Raw genomic sequence first — 21947 nt, forward strand, 5'->3', positions numbered from 1 at the left:
AGCAGAAACATGACCGTTCTAGACAAGCATTTTAACTACAATACATGGTTAACAGGGATGTAAAAGGATCAGAAATAAATTATAAAAAGAAGTCACCAGGAGTTCCCGTCGTGGCGCAGTGGTTAACAGATCCGACTGGGAACCATGAGGTTGCGGGTTCGGTCCCTGCTGTGGTGTAGGTTGCAGACACGGCTCGGATCCGGCTCGGATCCCGTGTTGCTGTGGCTCTTGTGTAGGCCGGTGGCTACAGCTCCGATTGGACCCCTGGCCTGGGAACCTCCATGTGCCACGGGAGCGGCCCAAGAAATAGCAAAAAGACAAAAAAAAAACAAAAAACAAAACAAAACAACAAAAAAAGTCACCAGAATTTAAAAGCTAAACTGAAATGCAAGAATGCACTTAAAGGTATTTATCCAAACCCTGAAATGATAAGCAAATTTCAGAGCAACTTGCTTGTTCTGGGGGAGAGGTTCCATAGGTTTTGAAAAGTTTCCTTGACCTCAAAAAAGTTACAAGTCACCAGAACTCAGCCAACGCAAGTGCATCATTTTATTTCAACACTGAAATAATTTATGCTCATAAAAATGACCATGAGTAATCAAAAAACTTAAATATTAAGTATACTTTGTGTTAAACAAAAGCAAACCATACAACTTAAACTCCATGGAACTCAAACGCCAAAAACTTACTAACTTGCCAATTCTTCCTGCTTACCCTGGAGTAACTAGTAAAAGGAAAAAAAAAAAAAACTCAGCTCATTTTAATCTTCGGTTTGGACCCTACCACTGAAATCTTCACTTAAAGTAACTGCTTTAAAACTATCTTTGAAGCCACTGTGAATCTTCAAATTAATAAAATCTGTGCAGACATTAAATAGCAATATTAAAAAGTATGTATTACTGCCAATTGGGAGAACTTTCAAAACAAAACTGTTTAATTCCTTCAACAAGAAAACCCCAAAGAACCTGAAGTTTTAAAAAAGAACTTGTTTCAAAAAGAACTTGTTTCAACTGTCCTCAGTCACCTTACCATATCTTAACTCTACCTGAAGAACTAAAAGCAAAAAGTAATATGGGACTGGTTTAAAGTATTTATCAAAAGTATGGTCCTTGAGGAGCTTCCGTCATGGCTCAGCGCAGCAGAAACAAATCCGACTAAGAACCATGAGGTTTCAGGTTCAATCCCTGGCCTCCCTCAGTGGGTTAAGGATCCGGAATTGCCGTGAGCTGTGGTATGGGTTGCAGACACAGCTCAGATCCTGTGTTGCTGTGGCTGTGGTGAAGGCTGGCAGCTATAGCTCCGATAAGACCCCTAGCCTGGGAACCTACATATGCCACTGGTGCAGCCATAAAAGCAAAAAAGAAAGGTATGGTCCTTGATGCATTTAAGTGCACATTATATACCACCTGTCTAGAGTTAATAAAGGACTCACAAATGGAAATAAGTCTCTTCCTCAGAGATTGTTTTCCATTCCATTTTTGGCAATCTATCTTTGTTGCTTTCAGGTGAGGAAAGACATTCTTAATACTCACTCAAGGTCTAGGCTAGAGGCCACAATAATCAGGATCTATATCTTCTAAATCAGAGACTAGATTTTCTCTGTTCCATGACACTCAACCCTAACTAAACTTAAAAGACAAGACGCCACTTCCACTAAGAGGTTAAAAAGGTCCTCCAGAGCCATGCTTCCACTTACTAGAAATGCAGAATTAACTTATTCCATCAGAGCCCACCAACTTGGGAACATCAAAATATATACCCCTCATAATCACAGATCAGTATTTTTGCATACACCAGGCAAATGGCAAGGCTCTCTTTCAAATAAGTCTCCACTTTTTGAAATATATACTACAAATTAAAATGTCCAAATTTTAAGTACATGACTAAACAGTGCAGCAAGATCTTGAAAATGGAGAAAATAGACTGACACCGACACCTTCAAGGAAACAACTTAACTGTCCCAGGAAGGAAAACTTTCTCAATTAAGGTTTCTACCACACTTCTGATACCATATAAGAAACAAACAACTCCATGCAAAACCAGCCTTCATTTAAAAAAAAAAAAAATTAAGTATAGTTAAACACATGGCAACAATGTTCTAACTTCATAGGCTTGGTCAGGAAAGGGAGGAAAGAAGAATGCTGGTATAATTCCTACTGCTTCAACAATCAAGCCTAACTTTTTAATGCCAAGCCAAATAAAAAGCAACATATTGGCTAAAATGTCATATTTCCCTCCTGAGGATGTCTATTTTATTAACTATGGGGAAAACCAGGTTTATAGTGCAAATTCTAACAGACTATTAACTGTAATAGTGTAACAGATGCCCCATATTACTAAATGAGAGAAGAGCTTCACCAATAGTATTAGGGAAGCAAGCAAAACTGAGATTCATATGCCTCCTCCTCACTTCTGACAAACCTAAAGAGAGTAAGATATGGCCAGTGTTTGAGGTCTTGATGTTTGCTGTTCCAACCATCTGAGTACAGAAACACAAACAGTTGATAATTCTTTTTCCAGCAAGCCTGTGAATAAATACATCAGGCAACTTTCTTTGAAGGAGTTTTCAAACAGATAATCTCCAAATCAAAGACAATAAAATGCTAATTCCAACTTTTTCCAAAACCAATCATTAGTAATTTCAAAATCATGCCTCAATGTCAGAGGTTCTGTCAAAAAGTTACTACAGATTAAAATCTACTTACAGGAAATAACCAGATGAAATAAATGATTTTAGGACAGTGTTTTAGACAAAGCTGCTCTATTATAAGTGAGGAAATCTGAACACATCCCAATAGGCAAGCTAGCTAGCAGGACAAGACTCCTTACAGAACTATATGTACAATATGACTTATTCTGATTAAAATATACATAGGCATACATAATTATCTGGCAAATGACACCATGGTAACTTTTAAGTGGTAGGAATGTGTTTTTATATTTGCTTCTCTGCAATTTTTAATTTTCAACAATATAACATCACTTCTGTAATACGTGGAGCCACAAAAGTCTCCTTGAAGTCAAAAATTAGTATTTATCAAGGTGAGACACATTGAGTTTTTTTTTTAACTAACATAAAACACTCATTTATAGGCTGAAAAATCTGTCAAGTGATAGTGGAAGAACTTGTGAGAGTGGAGGGATCTTTTTCTTTATAAAAAAAAAAAACACACATATATCTATCTTTGTCAAAGTTAAAATCTCTGAGGCAACCTACCCAACTTTTCCTCTTAGAAAGCAGCCTTTGACCTTAAGCTGGAATCAAGTTCAAGTTATACTACAAGTTCAAGCAATTCCTTTTATCTCTGGCTGGTGTTAGAAGGAAGGGAGGTATGTAACAAGTAGCGGAAATTCGAAACGAAAATGCAAAGTCAAATCCACATATAAAAATACATAACTTAAGGAAGAAAGCAAAATAACCTAACAATCATAACATTAAAAGGGGCAATAGATGAGACTGAAATCTTTGGGACAAAAGAGCATTAAGAATTCTTGGTGCAGGTATTTGCTAGAAAGTGTCCCTCCACATGCTATGTATTTCTCTAGTCACTCAACATCCTCTGTGTTTCTCTAGTCTGTGTTGCCCACTCTACAACAACAAATTATCCTATCACAAGTTTTGTCAGTTTAAGTATGGTTTCACTGAAGGCTTCCTTTCTCCACCTAAAAGTGATTAAATCTTGATTAGCTGTGATTCGACCAAATACAGTTTACTAATCTGTAACCACTGGTGGATCAACACCTAAATCAGCTTTCAGGGAACTAATTTCTCTGTATCTTAAAACTAGTTCATTAACTTCGAAAGATATTAGCCTTGAGCTACAAGTAACTAGAGAGCCAGCCTTTCACAGCGGGTTTTCTAAAAAGAAAAAATAGTTCACCTAATGAAACCCTTTGGGAAAGAAGCCCCTAAAAGCATTCCCATTCAATGGAAATTTCAGGTTCTCTCAATTTTCTAAATATGTAGCCGTCTTAAGTCATTCAACTACAGCTGTCATTTTACAAAAAAAAAAATTTTTTAATTCCCCTTTGGCTGAGGTAAACAGAAGGCGACAGACCCTCAACCCGCCAAAGCGAGGTGGGGTGCCTGCCTCGTTACTAGAAAGCCAGCCAAAGCTGCTTTTAAACGGTCTCCGGGTGACGACGCATTCCTAACGGGTTTCGAAGGCACGTTTAAATCGCCCGCTTTTTTGTTTGCTCGCTGCATTCACCCGGCGCCGGGGAGGGGAGCCCGGGGTAGGAAACCCCGCGGAGGGAGGTCGGCGGGGGAGGGGAAACCCGGAGCGAGGAGAGCCGGGGCAAGGACTCTGGGATGCGAAGCCCGTGTGGGGAGCCCAGGGAGACTGCGGGTAGCCGGGTGGGCTGGAGACAGAAAACTGAGGACCCCAGGAAGGGGGGATCCCAGGCAGGGGAGGAATGGGCCGCCGCCCGGCCCCAGAGAACCCACCGCGCGGCTCCAGCCGCCAGCCGGGGTGTGCGCAGGGCCGAGGCTCCGCGCGGCGGCGCCGCCCCCTCCCTCTCCTCCTCCTCCTCCCAAGGCGACAGAAACAACAGAGCGGGAGGAGGGGAAAGTAACTCCCAGCACCTCCGCCGGAATTAGCCCCGGTGCAGTGATGACACCTTCTCTCGGCGCTACCAAGCCCCACTCCCTCGGCAGCGGCGTCCCCCGTCGCGCCCTCTCCATTTGAAAGTGGCCACCCCCCGCCGCCACCGCTACCGCTCCTCCCGCCCCGCCGCCGCCAGCTGCACCAATCCGCTCGGCCCCAGTTGCAAATCAAACGCTCCCTCGCGTCGGGAAGCCACTTGCGCCGCTGGAAACGGCCGCGCCGTCCCCCTCCCCGAATCCCTCCCGGGCGGCACCTCCAGGCTGGGGCGGGCGCGCCGGTGAGAAACGGTTATGAGATGGGAGCGGCGGCGACAGAGAGCAGCCCTGAGAGGGCTCGGCTCCCGCTCCCGCCCCCAGACAGTTCTGGAAACTGTGTATCACCTCTGTCACAGGAAGCCATCCGGCGAGGAAGGCGGCGCGGAACCAACAAACAAACGCCTGCGGACGCCCGCCGGAATGAGCGCGGGGACCGCGACGGGCTTCAGGCCGTTCCCTGGGCGGGAGCGTGGTGGCCGCCCCCGCGGCGCGGGCTTTGTGCGGGGTTCCCGCGGCGCGGGCGCGGTGGGCCAGGCGTCCCCGCCCCCGAAGCCCCCCACCCCAGGCCCGGCAGTGCTGCTCGGACCGTTAGGTGACGCTCCAGTCGCGGCAGAGAAAGCAGCTCCTCGGCCGCCGCCCGCCCCCATTTCCACAAGGAGCCGCCTCTCCGCCAATGCCAGAGGCGGGCCACAAAAGTTGGCCCCGGGGCCACTCAGCACCTGCCCACGTGCCACGGGAGGCTTGCTCCCGGGTCTCACACGTCTCCTTCCCCCCCGCCGCCCTCGGCCGCCAGGTCACCTATTACCGGTGGGAGGGGAATGAGGCTGCTATTTAAACGCCCGCGGAAGTTGAGGCACCCCCACTGGCGGGTGCCGTGCACCTGCCTCCCGCCGCTGCGCTCCGCCACTTTGAGCAGCAGCCGCGTCCTCGGCCCCGCCTCCTGCCCGCAGGCGGGCGGGGGGAGCGGGAAGGAGGTGGAAGGGATCGAATTTCTCTAGCAAATGGGACCGTTCCGACAGGATTCGGTTCCCCGGTCAACATTCCACATTCCATCCCTCTCCCGCATCTGCAAGCCAGCGCCAACAACCCGGAAAGCTTGCTGGCTACCGAACAACAGCCCCCAACTCACGAACACACACTCACAGGCACAAGACACGTGCACTGAAAGGCTTTGCAACTTGCAGTCCTGGAGTGCACACTGCACGTTCATTTCAGGCATCGACGACCGAGCGACACCACCCCCCACAATTTGCAGATGGTGCCAAAGGTTGCAATTTGCAATCCGTTTTAAGTTCGTGGTTAATCGGTAGTTTGCTTACTCAATGCAACTCCTTCCTAATTTCACTGATAAAGGGTTTTATACTTTACAGTCTCCCTATAAGTAAAAGGACTCATCACTGGAAACCCAATTTGGAAAAACCTAATTGCTAAGCTGTCCCTACCCCCCCCCCACCTCCCCTCACTGCCCTTGAATTGATGCAATGAGTATTTTGGACAAGGGGTGACCCGGGGACAAGAGCCAGGGCTGCGGCCACCCAGCACAGATGTATCTACATACACACACACACACCTATCTTTGGACAAATACAATCGTCCCTTCCCCCCAACACACCACCACCACCACCACGGTCACACACACTCTGGATTCATATATGTCATGGACCTGTATTCTGCCATTGCCATCTGTCTACCAAGTTACTACTATGCTTTCTACTTTCATGCAACCTAATGCACTTTGGCTTTTTAAAAAATTCTATAAACTAAAGCCAACTAAACTGGGCTTCTGCTCCTGAAAGCGTTTTAATTGATGATTCACCTGAAAATCGCATGTTCTTCGCAAACCTAAAATAAGAAAAAGCTCTAAGACTTCAGCCCCCCCAAAACTGAAAAAAAAAATCATCATAAAACTTACTAATCCAACATAGATCAATTCCCAGGATCCAAAAATCATCCTCTCCTCCTCCTCCTCCTCCTCTGGCCCCCGCCCCAGCAATGCCCAAGTTACTGGTGGGATAGTAACGCTGCGCTTGGCGACTGCCTGCCCTCCCTCCTTGCTACATATCAAGAACCCAATCTTTTGGCGCCATATTAATGACGTACTATATTATTTCCACTAGGCAGCGACCTTCGGCATTAAATTACTCCCGAGAACTCCCGAGCAAGGCAACAAAACCATCAAATATGGCTGAGCCTCTCGGCTCGTCCTGCAGCCGCCGCAGCCGCTACTGCCGCCGCCGCTGGCGCCGCGGGATCGGGACGCGCACACGGACCCACACGCGGACACGCGCGGACTGTGGCACGGCGTGCCCTCCCCGCGCGCCCCCCGCGGCCCGCGCGCGTACCTGCTGCGTAGGGGTTCGGCCGCGGCGCTGGGCTCCTCGCCGCTCGCTCCGCGCCGCATGAGTTCAGGCCGAGGCAGGCGGGTGGACCGACTGGCGGGCGGGGAGCCGGGCGGGCCCCTGCTCTCGCCGGCGCGCACACACCCGGCGCAGGGAGGCACTCTCGGACGGCCGTTTGGCTTGTTATGGAGGAAGGACTGTGTGAATCAAACTCATTCTGGGTCACTGCTGCCACAGGGGGGAGCACTTTAATCCCTTGCCAAAACGAGAGGGTGGGGACAGGAGGGCGGAGGGAGCTCGCGGGGAGCTCGCGGCGCAGGGGGCTCCGTCCCTCATTAACTCTTCACGGCCCTCACCGCTGCCATCTCGGCTTATGTCCGTCGGCGCTTGAGAAGAGTGGCACTGTTCAGCTTTTAAAATCTCTTCCTTAACCTCCCTTGAAAGCCTAGAAATTCTTGAGGTGTCTCCAAGCATGGTAGTGGGCTTTTAAATTATCTCTTTCAAACTGTCCCAGTTCCAACTCTTGTCCGACATCACTGCACCTAGAAGTAGATTATTTCAAATTAGTTTTAAATTATGTCGCTAAAAATGTGGCTATTAAGGAGTAGTTTGGGTGAGGTTTTATTTTTAGGCTGAATGACAAGATAAATAGTTCTTTCGTAGTAACAGTTTGGAGAGTTGCGAATTAGAATGACATTTTTAAATACAGAGAATCCAGTTTTAGAGCTGGAACACATCTTTTACCTAAGCTTGTATACAAATTATAATTGCAAATGAACATTAATTCATTAGTAATTATTTATAAATTGACACCACCTTTATATTACAGTATTACAGAACTGGACTTTGCCTTCCAAATATGAGAACTGAGCCTAATGGTAAAACTGGAGCAGCAGGCTAACATAAAATTAGACATCAGAGATTAATTTAAAGGCATTTATGTGTAAAACTGTGTGGTTACTTAAAAAAAAAAAAAAAAAGTTACTGATTTTCCACACAATACAATCTTACTTTTTCATGTGGACGTTAACGAACTTCTTTCATGGACCCCCTAAAGAAATAAAGAGTATATATGGCCTTCAGCTGCAAAAAGGAAAAGACCTGGATACAGGTTAAAAATCCCATTCAGTAAATAGGAACAGTGATCACTAATTACAAAATCAAACCCAAAGGCATGCTTATGCAATGGAAGAATTCTGAATATATCAGGATTGATTTCACAAAATCACACACCAACCCATCCACCCACATCAAGAACATAATAATCTGACAAACGCTGCATAACAAAACTGAGCCTTTCAACCATTTTTCAGAAAGCAAAGTAAACCAAAGGAAATCTTAAGGTAAATGTCCTCTTTCTCCCTTTCCTGCTTCACTAATGAAGAGTACAAAGACACCCTATCTGTCCTGTTCATGGGCTCAGTTAATCCTGTTCAGAGATCACATATGTAAAGCACTATGCTAACTATCATTATTACTGCTGTTAATATTGCACTGCAGTTACTGTTATTTTTATTGGTTCATCTTACCTATACTCTACTATAGAAGTAAAAGGACACAGGCTTCATAGCCAGATGGATATTGCATGAATCTGGCTCTACAGGTTATCAGTAATGTGATTGTGGGGTAGATTACAAAACTTCTCTGAACCTCAATTTGTTCATGAGTAATAAAATGAGATTAACAGCCCCTACACCTCAAGGGTTGCTAAGAGGAAGAAGATAACTCCATGTAACCGCCCAGCAGAGGACCTGGCAGCAGGAGGGCCATCCCTCCTGTGTCTCTCTTTCTTGGCCTCCTTTCCCTGGAAAATTGCAAACTTTCTACACTCCAGCCAGCCTTACTTCACTCATTCCCCTGCAAAATATAAATAAAGCTCATTTGCCACTTAGCCTTTGTACTTTTTTTTTTATCACTATCTTCAATCCCAAAACATCAGGCAACAAAATCAAAGTGTACTGAATAAATGGATGAGAAAAATGAGCTAAAAACTCCCAACAATGATACATGGATGAAGACTGATGTTCCCAGGAACAAACTCTATTACACCATGGCTTCTGAATACTGATTCACTGAGATAGTGCCATGTGCCATGAACAGCCCTAGACTAAAAGTCTGGAGACTCCCATCAACTCATACATACTACCACTCTGGACAAATTTATTTGGGTCTTAGTTTCCCCACTGAAATGATAGACAAGATGATATCCAACACCCTTTTTAACATTCAGTAAATTCTGATTGTTCTTACCAAACTTAGAATGTGATGATTATTTGAAGAAATAGAAGACAACTTGAATCAATAAAGAACATTTGAAAACATTTAGGTTTTTTGCTTTGTTTTGGGGTGGGTTTTTTTTGGGGGGGGGGTGCACCTGCAGCATATGGAGCTTCCCAGGCTAGGGGTCTAATAGTAGCTATAGCCACTGGCCTAGGCCACAGCAACGCAGGATCTGAGCCCCGTCTGAGACCTACACCACAGCTCACAGCAACGCTGGATCCTTAACCCCCTTAGCGAGGCCAGGGATCAAACCCGAAACCTCATGGTTACTAGTGGGGTTAGTTAACCACTGAGTCACTACGGGAACTCCACATTTTGTCATTAATGATCAGCCACTGACATTTTTAAAATAATAGGTGTCTTTTGCCATCAGACCACAAAGAAAACTTTCTTACAACCTATTTTTAAATTTGGAACAGCAACGAACATGGTTTGCCTTGCAGCAGCATATTTAATACAGCCTAGAATAAGAAGTACTAAGCTGGCAATTAGGAAAATGAGTTTCTGGTTCCACTCTGTCACTGACTATTTTAACTTACCAAATCATTCTTGATCACCACACCATTTCCTAGTCTCTAGAATGGTCCTGTTAATTCACATTTCATTATCAGAGATGAAAGGACATTTAAGAAAATAGGTACAAAGTTGTAAATGTAGTTGAAGTATCAAGATTCTAGTCTTTCCTGACTGGACCTGATCAGTGTTCATGGTGATAATTATCATTTTATATCCCCCTTTCATTTTGCTGTAGGCATACGGTTTGATTTCTTTCTTCCATAATAATAGTTTTAAGGAATACAAATTTAAACATATATTCATATTCCTGATTTTGAAACCATACATAATTAAACCTATAAATGTTATTTCATTTGTGTCTACTACTAATATTAATATCATGTTACCTACTCTGTAGGTGAAAAATTATAAGGCCTTGACACAAAGTTCAGAATTGTTCAAATTTGAAATGAAGTAGAAACATATGCTCAAGTCCTGTATATCTATTCCTTTAGAGAGATGAACAAGAGATTCCTACTAGCAAATACCATTGCCAGTGGATATGTTACAACATGTAATGTATACACAATTTTTGTTCCACAGCTGCTCTTGTGGATAAAATAGGTTGTGTTCTAAAAGTTTATTTACACTTTAACTGTTCAAAATTTTGAATTTATGTCCCAAATAAGCCTTGTTATAAAGAGAGCTTAAGTTGTCATGTAGTTTATTAAAACAATTTTAATAACAAAATAACTATATTAGCATTTTTGAATGATATTATTTGGGTGGAAGGCCATCTAGTTCAAAGAGATAAGTAGGTATGAATCTGAACAGTAAGAGTAAAGTTGGGCACCACACTCAGCACGTGTCTGAACCCCATAAGAAACAGGAGGTGTTGGCTAAGAGATTAGGAATAGAGTTCCCTGTCTGACTGATTGATGAGGTCACCAGTCATGAACAGCATGGTAAGATCCTCCTGGTAGGTGGTTACAACTTTCCAATTTATGTAATGATTAGAAGGCATAACCAAAATACTTTCTTGCTGGTGTCAGGATTATTTCTTTCTTCATGTTCTTTCTTCCTTTCCTTTTCATTTTCTTTTGCTTGTCTTATAATTTTGTTGCTTTAATTTTGTCAGTTTTCATGTTTTTAGCACAAGAGGTCAAAGAGAAACAGGTCTGACAGAGGGACAGGGAGAGGAAATAATTTAATTCAACAAGATGGAAATGTCTAAGACTGCAGAGATTCGACACAGAAAAAGCGTGGGTGTATATCTGGACAAAACTTTCGTTGAAAAAGACATATGCACCCGTATGTTCATTGCAGCACTATTCACAATAGCTAAGAGGTGGAAACAACCTAAATGTTCATCGACAGATGAATAATTAAGAAGATGTGGTATACATACGCAATGGAATACTACTCAGCTATAAAAAAAGAAAAACTAATGCTATTTGCAGCAATATGGATGGAACTAGAGACTCTCACACTAAGTTAAGTCAGAAAGAGAAAGGCAAATACCACATGATATCACATACCTGGAATCTAACATATGGCACAAATGAACCTTTCCACAGAAAAAAAAACTTATGGACTTGGAGAATGGACTTATGGTCTCTAAGAGGGAGGAGGAGGGAGTGGGATGGACTGGGAGTTTGGGATTAATAGATGCGAACTATTGCATTTGGAGTCGATAAGCAATGAGATCCTGCTGTATAGCACGGGGAACTATATCTAGTCATTTGTGTTGGAACATGATGGAGGATAATAAGAGAAAAAGAATATGTATATGTATGACTGGTCATTTTGCTGTACAGCAGAAATTGACAGAACACTAAATCAACTGTAATGGAAAAAATAAAAGCCATAAAAAAATAAGTCATGGGACATAATGTACAGATGGTGATTATAGTTAATAATACTATATTGCATATTTGAAAATTGCTAATAGAATAGATTTTAAAAGTTCTCATCACAAGAAAAAAATATTTTGTAACTGTATATGGTAACAGATGTTAACAAGAATTATTGTGGTAATCATTTCACAATACATACATACATCATCATTATATTATATACTTTAATATATCTATCAATTATACCTCAATAAGAAAATAAAACTGGCTGAATTTTAAAAATCAAAAAAAAAAGAAAATAGAAAAAGCTTTTCTCAATTATGAAAGAAAAATACGGAGAGAATTTTCAAAATTTAGAAGGATGAAGGAAAGTGATAAAAACTCACTGATAAGGATAATTATTATAAACACTGCCATATATTTTCAAGTTTTTTAATTGAAAATAAAATAATTTAATCTAGGCATTTTTAATTAAATTGAATGTCACCTATTTCATTTTACAATTTTTTCACTTTTTCATTTTAATTATTTCAGTATTCTACTATTTTTTTTTTGAGGTCTTTGTGTACCTTTGTAACATTAACTTCATCTAAAGATCTCTTAAACCCTTTATTCTCATAGTTACTCCTTGTCAACAGTTGGCAAGTTTTGCCATCTTTATTCCAAATTCAAATAGCTCTCTTTTAGCTACTACCTCCAAGACATCCAAAGCTTATTTTCCACCAACCTTTCTTTTCTGAAAAGTCACTCCAATCTAATTCTCCAGTCTTCCCTTACTAGATGCAGAGCGGCAGTAATTCAAAATGTGCTCTCCAACCAGCAGCAGCAACTGCTCCTCAAAACTTGTCAGAGATCCATCATTCCCATCCCCACCCCAAACCAACCAAATTGGAAAGGGGGCTCCAGCAATCTGTTTTAACTAGCCTTCCAGGTAATTATGATTCACACTCAGGTACGAGAACCACCTGAGTGGGTCTTAACTTCCACCACACTCCACGCACATGGCAAGGCACCAGAGACAGCACTGCAGGTTAACAGGCAAGTAGATCTATTCTCTGCCCACAGGTCAGTTAAAAACATAAACAGATGATGACAGTTAACTACAGGGTGTGGGGAAAGTACATAATGGATCCCTATTAGTGGGAGGGGGCAGGTATGTGGGTATTGGGGGGGGATAGGTGGGAGGAGGGTGATCAGAGAAGATTCCTCAAAATAAGTGATGCTAAAACTGAAAGCTGAAGGATTCCAGCTGTTAGCCATATGAGTGGGGGATGGGCATCGATTGTTGTGTTTAACAAAACCTCTGGCTTCTGTGTGAGGAAATGGATGGGGTGAAGGTGAGACAGGAGGTAGGGAGGCTAGTTAGGAGGCTTCTGCAGTTACCAGGTGAGAGACGGAAGCTTGGACGACAGCCATTGATCATGGAATGGAGGCAAGCAGACAAAACGGCCCGAGGTGGAGGCACAAGTTAACACTGTCCTAACCTCTCCAGTGGTCTCCAGCTCACCCAGTTCAGCACCCGCTCCAGGCAGGAGTCTGAGAGCTCCTTCCACCAACCAAGGGCCCAAAGGATGTCTCTGGGGCTTACGGAGACCCTGTGGAGTCTCAGGAGGGTCCCCACTAGATAAAGGCAGTCATCCGGGGAGGGAGCAACGTCCAGGGCAACCAAACGAAGGTCCTGTGGGGCAGTGAACAGGTTGAGCACAACGCTCTGTCTCCCCACGCAGAGCAGAGGCTTAAGCTGCGCGGGCTGGGCGGACAAAGAACCGACCAAGGTCGGGACGGCAATGTCCCTCCCAGGGTCCTTCGTGGCCCCTCTTTTCGAAAAAGCCTGGATCCGATCCAAGGCCCCCCCTGCCTAAAGTCCCCGGATCCCCGCCCCACAGTCTCTTTATCCCTCCACCGGAAAGCTCCATTTTCCTCTTTTCTTCCACAAAACACCTTAATGGCCCATTATAACCTGAGCCCCAATCATTAGCAAATGAAAAACTAGCTCCCCTTTTCTGCAAGGCTAAGAGGGCAGGGTGCAGAGGGGGAGAGGAAGTAGGGAGGGAGGTGACCTCACACCCTAGTTTATTCCAATGCTAATGAAGCAAAGAAAAGGAGGTAAAGCCAGCACTTAAGTTTCTGTATTAAAATTGTTTGATAATTCACCTCTATTTGTTTTTCTACCCCAAGACAGTTAGTGGTGCACCAGACTTGTGAGGGGTTCCATGTGCTGAGGTGAAAAGTTGGAGTAAAAGATGACTCCCAGGGCTCTGAGGACTCCGTGGATTCCTTCATTTGAAATTCCAAAAAGACATTCATTAAGCACTGAGCCACCAGTAGGTGAAAACAACAAACTCCTGCCACCTGGAGCAAAGGAAAGGAGGAAATTCCTAAGGAAAGGAAATGCAAGAGTAGAAATATGATTTGTTCACCTTAAGGAAACATTAATTGAAGATGCCCACAAGGCAGATGGGTTCTAGAGTCTGGTGCTCCAGAGGAAGGCTGGGTTGCAAGTATTGGTTTAGGAGTTATCAGCATAGAGAGGTTAACTGAACCCATGGGAGTGGATTAGATCAACTGGAAATGTCTATGAAGTAAAAAGAAAACAGAACCTAAGCTCCAAACCAAGGAGTTATATTTAAAAGACGGCCAGAGGAAGCTGCAAAGCTTCAATAGTTTCACTAAAGACAGTCCAGATTAGTTGTCCTCATGCCTAAATCAAGACTTCTAAGCACCACAGGAGAAAATCACAGACCTGCGTTGATTGTTCCCTCCAGCGTGTCCTGAAATCACTGTTCCCCCCAACACACACAAACAGTTCAGCCTCCCATTTTCCACAGAATCTTTCTCAGAGGTTTCTTCCTCTCCTCAGTCTGCCATCTTGCTACTTACCTATGCATTTTCAGCAGAGCTCCTAATCTCTGTATCACAGAAGTAACAGAAGCTACTGGACAGGAATACCTCTTATCTTCCACCACCAAACTTGCCAAAGGTCTTCCCTACAGACTCATCCTCCCCCTTTTTTTCAATCACAATGGGAGACAAGTGACCTTCCCTCCACCTGGGCTCAGAATCAAAAGATTGGCTTGGTTAAGATTAGCCCTTCTCTTTCAGGTATCTTCGACTCCCTTGGCTGCTGACTGCTTCCCAAATGTTTTTAAATATATGTCTGTCTTGGTATTCTCTTGTAGCACAGTGGGTTAAGGATCCAGTGGTGTTACTGCAACAGCTCAGGTTGCTGCTTCGGGGGAGGGGGGGCTTGGCATGCCATGGACATGGCCAAAAAATATATGTGTGTGTGTGTGTGTGTGTGTGTGTGTAAATATATATATATATATTTCTGTCTCCCACTAAAAAGAAACAATCTCAAAGCTCTTCTCCCCCTCTACTTTCCTCTTTATAGTCCCACGTTTTGAAAGAATGGTCTATACTCACTCAAGCCCACTGAATTCTGAATTATGCCCCCCAGTGCCACAGTCCCCCCAGTGAAACTGTCCTTGCCAAGATCACTGTTGGTTGACATTCCTACTGCTAAATCCAATGGTGATTTCCCATCCTTGTTTTACTTGACCTTTCACTCACATTTGACACTGTTGTCCATTCACGCCCTGTTTCTTGAAATACTTCACCTGGCTTCTAAAACATCAAAAGTCTCCTGGTTTCTATCCTGTCTCTCTGGCCTCTTCTAATTCTTTTGCAGGCTCCTCTTTCTCTTTTGTTAAAGCAATGCCTCAGACAAATTATTTTTGAGTACATGAAAAGCTTTTTAAAAAATTCTATTTAATTTTGGTTGAGACATTTTATAAGAAAAAAAGGAATGGTTCACCAACCATGTTTAGAATGGATACAAAAAAAAGAACATCTGGTTAAAGATTATTAGGCTAGTCAATCAGCTGGATGGGTAACCCTAGCTTCCCAGAAGGAGTTCTCAGTCTTATTAAAGTCTGTCAGAAAACTGTTCACGCACTTTATCAGGAATGCTAATTGCTTCCCAGAAGGAGTTGTAAATTACATCACACAAAAAATTTCTGTCCCAGACCAGGTTTGAGTCAATTTTCTTTCTCCCTTTCAGTCTCTTAAATATTGGTTTTCCTTAGGGTTTTCTTCTAAGCCCTACTCTCCTCTCATTCTACATGTATCTCTTGGTGTTTTCACCTACTTTCATGACCACCCCCCTAAAACATACATCTACACTTGTATCTCCAATAACTTTCTGAACACCCCCATTGGACTTCCCACAGGCAGTTCAAATGCAGTATATCCAAACCCAACTCATTTTCCCTCTCACTTTGTGCCTCCTCATCTGTCCCATATCTCATTAGTGGTACCACATCTGCAATTGCCAAACCTGGGAGCTGAAATATCATCCTTGATACTTGTTTTTCCTTGACATCTCCTCCACCATCAGCACCACCAATCCAATCTACCATCAGATCATGTCTACATCAGGTTTCATTTCTCCATCCCTACATCCATGATCATCATCTCAGTTACTTAAATCACCACCTAACCGGTCTGCCTGTCTCCAGTGCAGTCCCCCTCTAATTTATTCTCTACTCAGTAGTGTGATCTTTTAAAGCAAAAACATGACCACACCATCCCCATTTAAAACAATTAATTGCCATTTTTTCCTTGTTTATTCTTACATGTAGAATGTGTTGTAGACATAGCTATTTATTTCTGCTAGTTCCCTTTCCAAACCCTCCCTCTGCTCCATGGCTTTTCACATTTCTTCAGTGGTATGCATTCCGAACCTTTGAAAATGTTTAACCCTAACTTGGATCATTCTTCCCTATCTGCATCCCTTCTTTTGGCTCTAATTCATTGAAGTTCTACCAAGTAGTCTTATCCTACCTCCTTAATCCCCATCTCTTTCTAAGTGTCCATGATACTCAGAGGTATCACTATATTTTCACGTCTCTCATTTTTTTGTACCTCTCACTAGGCTATCTGTGATTCAAGGACTTTTTCAACTGTTCTCCCAATTGTGTTTCTAGCACTGGGCCTAACAATTGATAGGCAGTTAATATTTTGAATGCAATGGATGAATGATCAATATATTCATGTAATTAAATAGTTTCAAAAACACCATTTAAAGAACAGATTATAGCATTCATTCTTATTTTCTTATGCAAAAAATAAATATTATGTTTGAGAGAAGCTAAAATTAAAATTAAAATCACCAAAAATTATTACTCAAAGAAAATAACCCCCCAAATTTTGGTGTATATTTTTCCTATTTTTGTATATTTGTGTGTGTGTGTGTGTTTATTTATTTATTTTAGGGCCACACCTGAGACATATGGAAGTTCCCAGGTTAGGGGTTAAATTGGAGCTGCACCTGCCAGACTACGCCACATCCATAGCAATGCCAGATCAGAGCCATGTCTACAGTCTATACCACAGCTCATGGCAATGCTGGATCTTCCCACTGAGTGAGGCCAGAGATTGAACCCGAGTGCTCATGGATACTAGTCAGGTTTGTTACTGGTGAGCCCCAATGGGAACTCCTGTGTGTATATTTATATAGACACACATTTTTGAGATAAATAGGATCATAGCGCATTTCTATTTTGTGACAGTATTTTATTTAATTTATTCATATAGTTGGGGGTTTAGGTTATTTTTATGTTTTTATTAATATAAAGAGTGCTTCAGTGAATAACCTTATAGTTTTCTAACCCATGATTAGGAAAATGGAATTTTACTGACAGTATAATATTCCACAATATAAATGGAATATACATGATTCCTGATTCTTTATTGTCACACATTCATATTTGTCTAAATCCATACTTTTACAAATGTAAGAACTATCCTATGCATAAGTTTTTGTTTTTACTATTTGACCATTCTTAGGATAGATTTTGAAAATGTAAATTACTAGGTCAAAGGTTTTAAGGCTTTGGATTCATTTTGCCAAATTGCTTTGATGAAATACTTATTTCCTGTATCAGTGCTCTGGGGACTTGCTGAGTAATTGCCAATTACTCAGCATAAAGCTGAACTCTGTGGAGGGCTAGGAGCATGCCCTCAAGGAGATATGAATTTGGGGAGATACATAAAACATACAGAAAGCAGTAAAGGTAATCTGACAACATATATAAATACCACAATGATTTGGAGATAGGAAATTCTATCAAATGCTGAAATAGGTTAAAAGTCTTCATAGAGAGAAGAGGAGTGATTAAGACCAGAAGAGGTAGAAAGAAAGAATGGAGATGTGAGGAAGGAGACTTTGAGCTGGGGAAGTGCCTGGAGAATCTGCCTGCCCAGGAGCAGGAAGGAGGGAGATTAACAAGTAGCGAAGGTGTTCTGTGTATGTGCTAGGCACTGCACTAAGTATTTTATACATAAGATATCATTGTCTTCTCACTACAGTCCTGAGAAGTAGGTATTATTATTTTCATCCAGATCTGAATGAAATGAAAAATCGACTTTCAGAGGGATTAAGTAACTTGCTAAAGATCGCAAAGTTTTTGAGTGGTGATACACAGATTTGAATGCAAACAGTCAGCCTCCAGAGCACATAGTTCAAGTACATCACTCAACTGACTCATTACAAACTTGGGATCATGTACCTACTCAGGAACTGTATCCCTTGACTTGGAATCAGTGACTTGAGTCATAGGTGGTGATCAGATGCTTGAGAAAGAAAAGAGGACAAAAAGGATTTCACATGCTGAGGCCTATTTCAGACAGTAAAGATCTAAAAAGTTACTTAAAAATTTGTGTCATGGACTTAAATGTAAAATGTAAAACTTTAAAACTTTGAAAAAAAAATTGGAGAAACTCTTCAGAATCTGGGGCTGGGCAAAGAGTTATTACACTTGATACCAATCTTAGAATCCATAAGAGGAAATATTTGGTATATTGGGTCTCTCAAAATTAAAAATTTTCTCTCCAAAACACCCTATAAGAGGATGAAAAATCAGGCTACAGACTAGGAGAAAATACTGCAAAACCACAAATTCAGCAAAGTACTAGCATCTAGAATATATAGAGAACACTCAAATCTCAACAAATTAAAAAAAAAATCAAACAATTCAACTAGAAAATGGGCAAAAACCATGAACACATTTCCCAAAGAGGATATACAGATGGCAAATAAGCATACAAAAAGATGTTCGACATCATTAGCCATCAGGAAAATAATGCAGATTTAAACCACAATGCAATATCACTACATTACTATCAGAATAGCTAAAAAAAAAAAAAAAAAAAAAAAAAAAAAGAAAGAAAGAAAAGAAAAATGGCGGCAACACCAAATGCTGGCAAGGATGTGGAGAAACTGGATTGCTCATACATTGCTGGTGGGAATGTAAAATGGTCCAGCCACTCTTGAAAACAGTTTGGCAGTGTCTCATAAGACTAAACATGTAACTACCACAAGCCCAGCAATTGCACTCTTGGGCATTTAGCCTAGAGAAATGAAAACTTATGTTCACATAAAAGCCTGTACACAAATGTTCATAGCAGCTTTACTCATAGTAGCCAAGAACTGGAAACAACCCAGATGTCTTTCAATGAATGAATAGTGAACAAACTGTAGTACATCCATACCATGAAATATTACTCAGCAATTAAAAAAAACTATGATACATACACAAATCAATAAGAATTTATGCTGTTTTAAAAGCTGATACCAAAAGTTTATATACTATATAATTCAATTAACATAACATCCTTGAAAGTGGAAAATTACAGAAATGGAGAATAGATTAGTGAGTATCAAGGTATGATGAGGGTCAGGGAAGGAGGGAAGTACATGTGACTCTAAGAGGCCATATGAGGGATACTTGTGGTTATGGAAATGTCATATATCTTGATTGTATCAATGTCAATGGTATTATACTTGAATGTATCCTACAACAACTTACTATAGTTTTGCAAAATGTTACTATTAGGGGAGACTGGGTAAAGGGTACACAGGATCTCCTAGCATTACTTCTTGTAACTGTATGTGAATCTATGATTATCTCAAAATGAAAAGTTTACTTTAAAAATATATAGCCAATTGGAAGAGAAAAGAATTAAAGTATTGGAGTTCCCATCGTGGCGCAGTGGTTAACGAATCCGACTAGGAACCATGAGGTTGCGGGTTCGAGCCCTGCCCTTGCTCAGTGGGTTAACGATCCGGTGTTGCCGAGAGCTGTGGTGTAGGTTGCAGACGCGGCTAGGATCCCGAGTTGCTGTGGCTCTGGCGTAGGCCGGTGGCTACAGCTCTGACTCGACCCCTAGCCTGGGAACCTCCATATGCCGTGGGAGCAGCCCAAAGAAATAGCAAAAAGAAAAAAAAAAAAAAAAAAAAAAAGAATTAAAGTATTAATGTATTCCTAGAAAGTAACCTAAAAGGTAAAGAAATTTCCTTATGTAATTCAACAGAGCCATATGAATGAAAAATTCATCTGGCCTAAAATTATGCAGATGTATACATTCCTAAGACTTGTGCTCTGTTGTCTTTTCAGTGCTAGCAGAAACAAGAGGCTAAGCGGGGTTGCAGAGGTGGGAAGAGAAAGGGAACATGCACACTGAAAAAAATATGGAGTGGTTCTTCCTAGAGCCCTTTAAAAATATTCTCTGTCACCTGGCTTTCTGTTTTCTATCTAAATGGCCAAAAGGAATTAATGACTATGTCCTTTCTGTGGTAAACTCACCAGGGCCCTGAGGGTAGAGGAAGAATCTGAGCCTTGCCTCACTTCAGCCAAATTTTACCTAATCTCTCATGCATATTTCTCCACTTCAGTTCCAAGGCTTTGCCCTGAATGCCTTTCCCACCTTCCCAGAGTTCCTCCCATTCCCCTAGCAGCCCCACTACCCAGAACAGAGCATCCATGCAGACATCTAATATATCACTTACTGACTTCTAATCGTGGGTCGAGCCCAGAAGGTCACTCTGTAACATTCATCTTAGTTTTAAAAACATGAGAGGGACATTGTTGGCAAAAATCCAGGAGTAATGAATTCTATGTTCTAGAAACAGAGAAACTGAACTATTTCAATTTGAAAGAGCTGGCAGAAAACCAACAGAGTAAAGTCCTCTGGGGGGAGGAGAAGGGAAGTAGGCTGGTTAGTTAACTTGTAGGTCTGTAAGTTGGGCAGATTTCTTTAAAAGCAAACAAAGCAATTTTAAACTTGAGAGACTTAATTGGCATCCAAGGCCAAGAATATGAATAATTTTATTAAAAAAACCTTGCTCAAGTGAGAATTCTGCAATCGAAGCATTCTGACTCTTAATAGCTAAAGTTTAAGGGAGAAGAATATAGAAAGAATATAGAAAAGGATGTTTATTTTTCCAGTCATATATTCTAAAACATACCTAGACCCTTCCTTTTCTTCACTCACTCCCCCACAACCACACATGAACTGACTAACCTGAATTTGCAATATGTCTCCCACTTGTCCCTTCCCTGTCTTTTTCTACCATTTATGCTGACCAAGACTACCTTACCCATCACTTGAATTATCCAGTGGTAAAACTGGTTTTCTTCCCTCCTTAGCCTTCCCTGCTCCAATTTATTTTACACACTGTGACCAAAGCAATCTTTTAGGAAACTTGAACCATGATATTCTTCTGCGTAGAGCACTCCATGCCTCCTCTCTGGGTAGAGAGCAGGCCTCAGCATTCTTAGCACAACGCTCCTTCCCCACGCACCTGGCTCTAAACATTGTGGTAGTTCCAATGCCTTTGGATGTTGAATTGGTGTACTGCTTGTATAGTGTTACCCCAAATACATGTCCACCTGGACCGTCTCTCATAATGTGACTTTATTAAATAGGAATTTAATAAAGTCACATGATTAAATTAAATAATTTAATGTGTAAATTAAATAATTCCATCTTACATTAAATCTGTAAGATGGAATTAGTTAAGGTGAGATTTTTGCTGGATTAGTCCTGGCTCTAAATCCAATGACTAATAGATTTAGTGTCCTAATGAGAAGGCCATATAAAGACATGCAGAGACACCAGAGGGAAGATGGCCATGTGAAGACGGAGACAGAAATGAGAGTGACGCAGCTACAAGCCAGGGAATGCCAAGGATTGCCAGCAGCCACCAGAAGCTAGAAAGAGTCAAGGAAGTAGTCTTCCCTGGAACCTTTAGCAGGAGCATAGCACTGCTGACACCTGGATTTTGGACTTAGACCTTCCAGAACCGTGAGAGAATAAACCGTTGCTTTAAGCAACCAAGTTTGTGACAATTTGTTATAGCAGCCTCGGGAAACTGACACAATTGGTTAGGAGAATTTTGGCGGCAAAAAATCAACAGCAAAAACAACATCCAAAAAACACAATTGCGCTTAAGGAAAAAGAAATTTATCACAAAGATGCCACTGTATTTCAGGT

General features: G+C 42.0%; 1 protein-coding gene across 15 annotated transcripts in view; it reads right to left on the minus strand.

Moving 5' to 3' along the window:
• The window catches only part of JADE1 (jade family PHD finger 1), a 355916-nt gene that overhangs the window by 55516 nt on the left and 278453 nt on the right, over positions 1-21947 (minus strand). For 3 of the 15 annotated variants that reach the window (XM_021100682.1, XM_021100680.1, XM_021100690.1), the window contains one exon: positions 6985-7523. The exons of 1 other annotated variant lie outside the window; for it this stretch is intronic. Coding sequence is in view for 1 of the 14 variants with exons in the window: in XM_005656538.3 (XP_005656595.2) it covers positions 4988-5006 (19 nt within the window). In the remaining 13 variants the exon portion in view is untranslated. Of the gene's footprint in view, positions 1-4447; positions 4528-4585; positions 4692-4860; positions 4883-4987; positions 5185-5361; positions 5381-5440; positions 5585-6554; positions 6689-6742; positions 6814-6984; positions 7524-21947 lie in introns of those variants that run through there. 11 more of the 15 variants (XM_021100685.1, XM_003129196.5, XM_021100691.1 and 8 more) reach the window with 11 other exon arrangements.

The sequence above is a fragment of the Sus scrofa genome, chromosome 8, assembly GCF_000003025.6.
Source record: "Sus scrofa isolate TJ Tabasco breed Duroc chromosome 8, Sscrofa11.1, whole genome shotgun sequence".
Taxonomy (NCBI): domain Eukaryota; kingdom Metazoa; phylum Chordata; class Mammalia; order Artiodactyla; family Suidae; genus Sus; species Sus scrofa.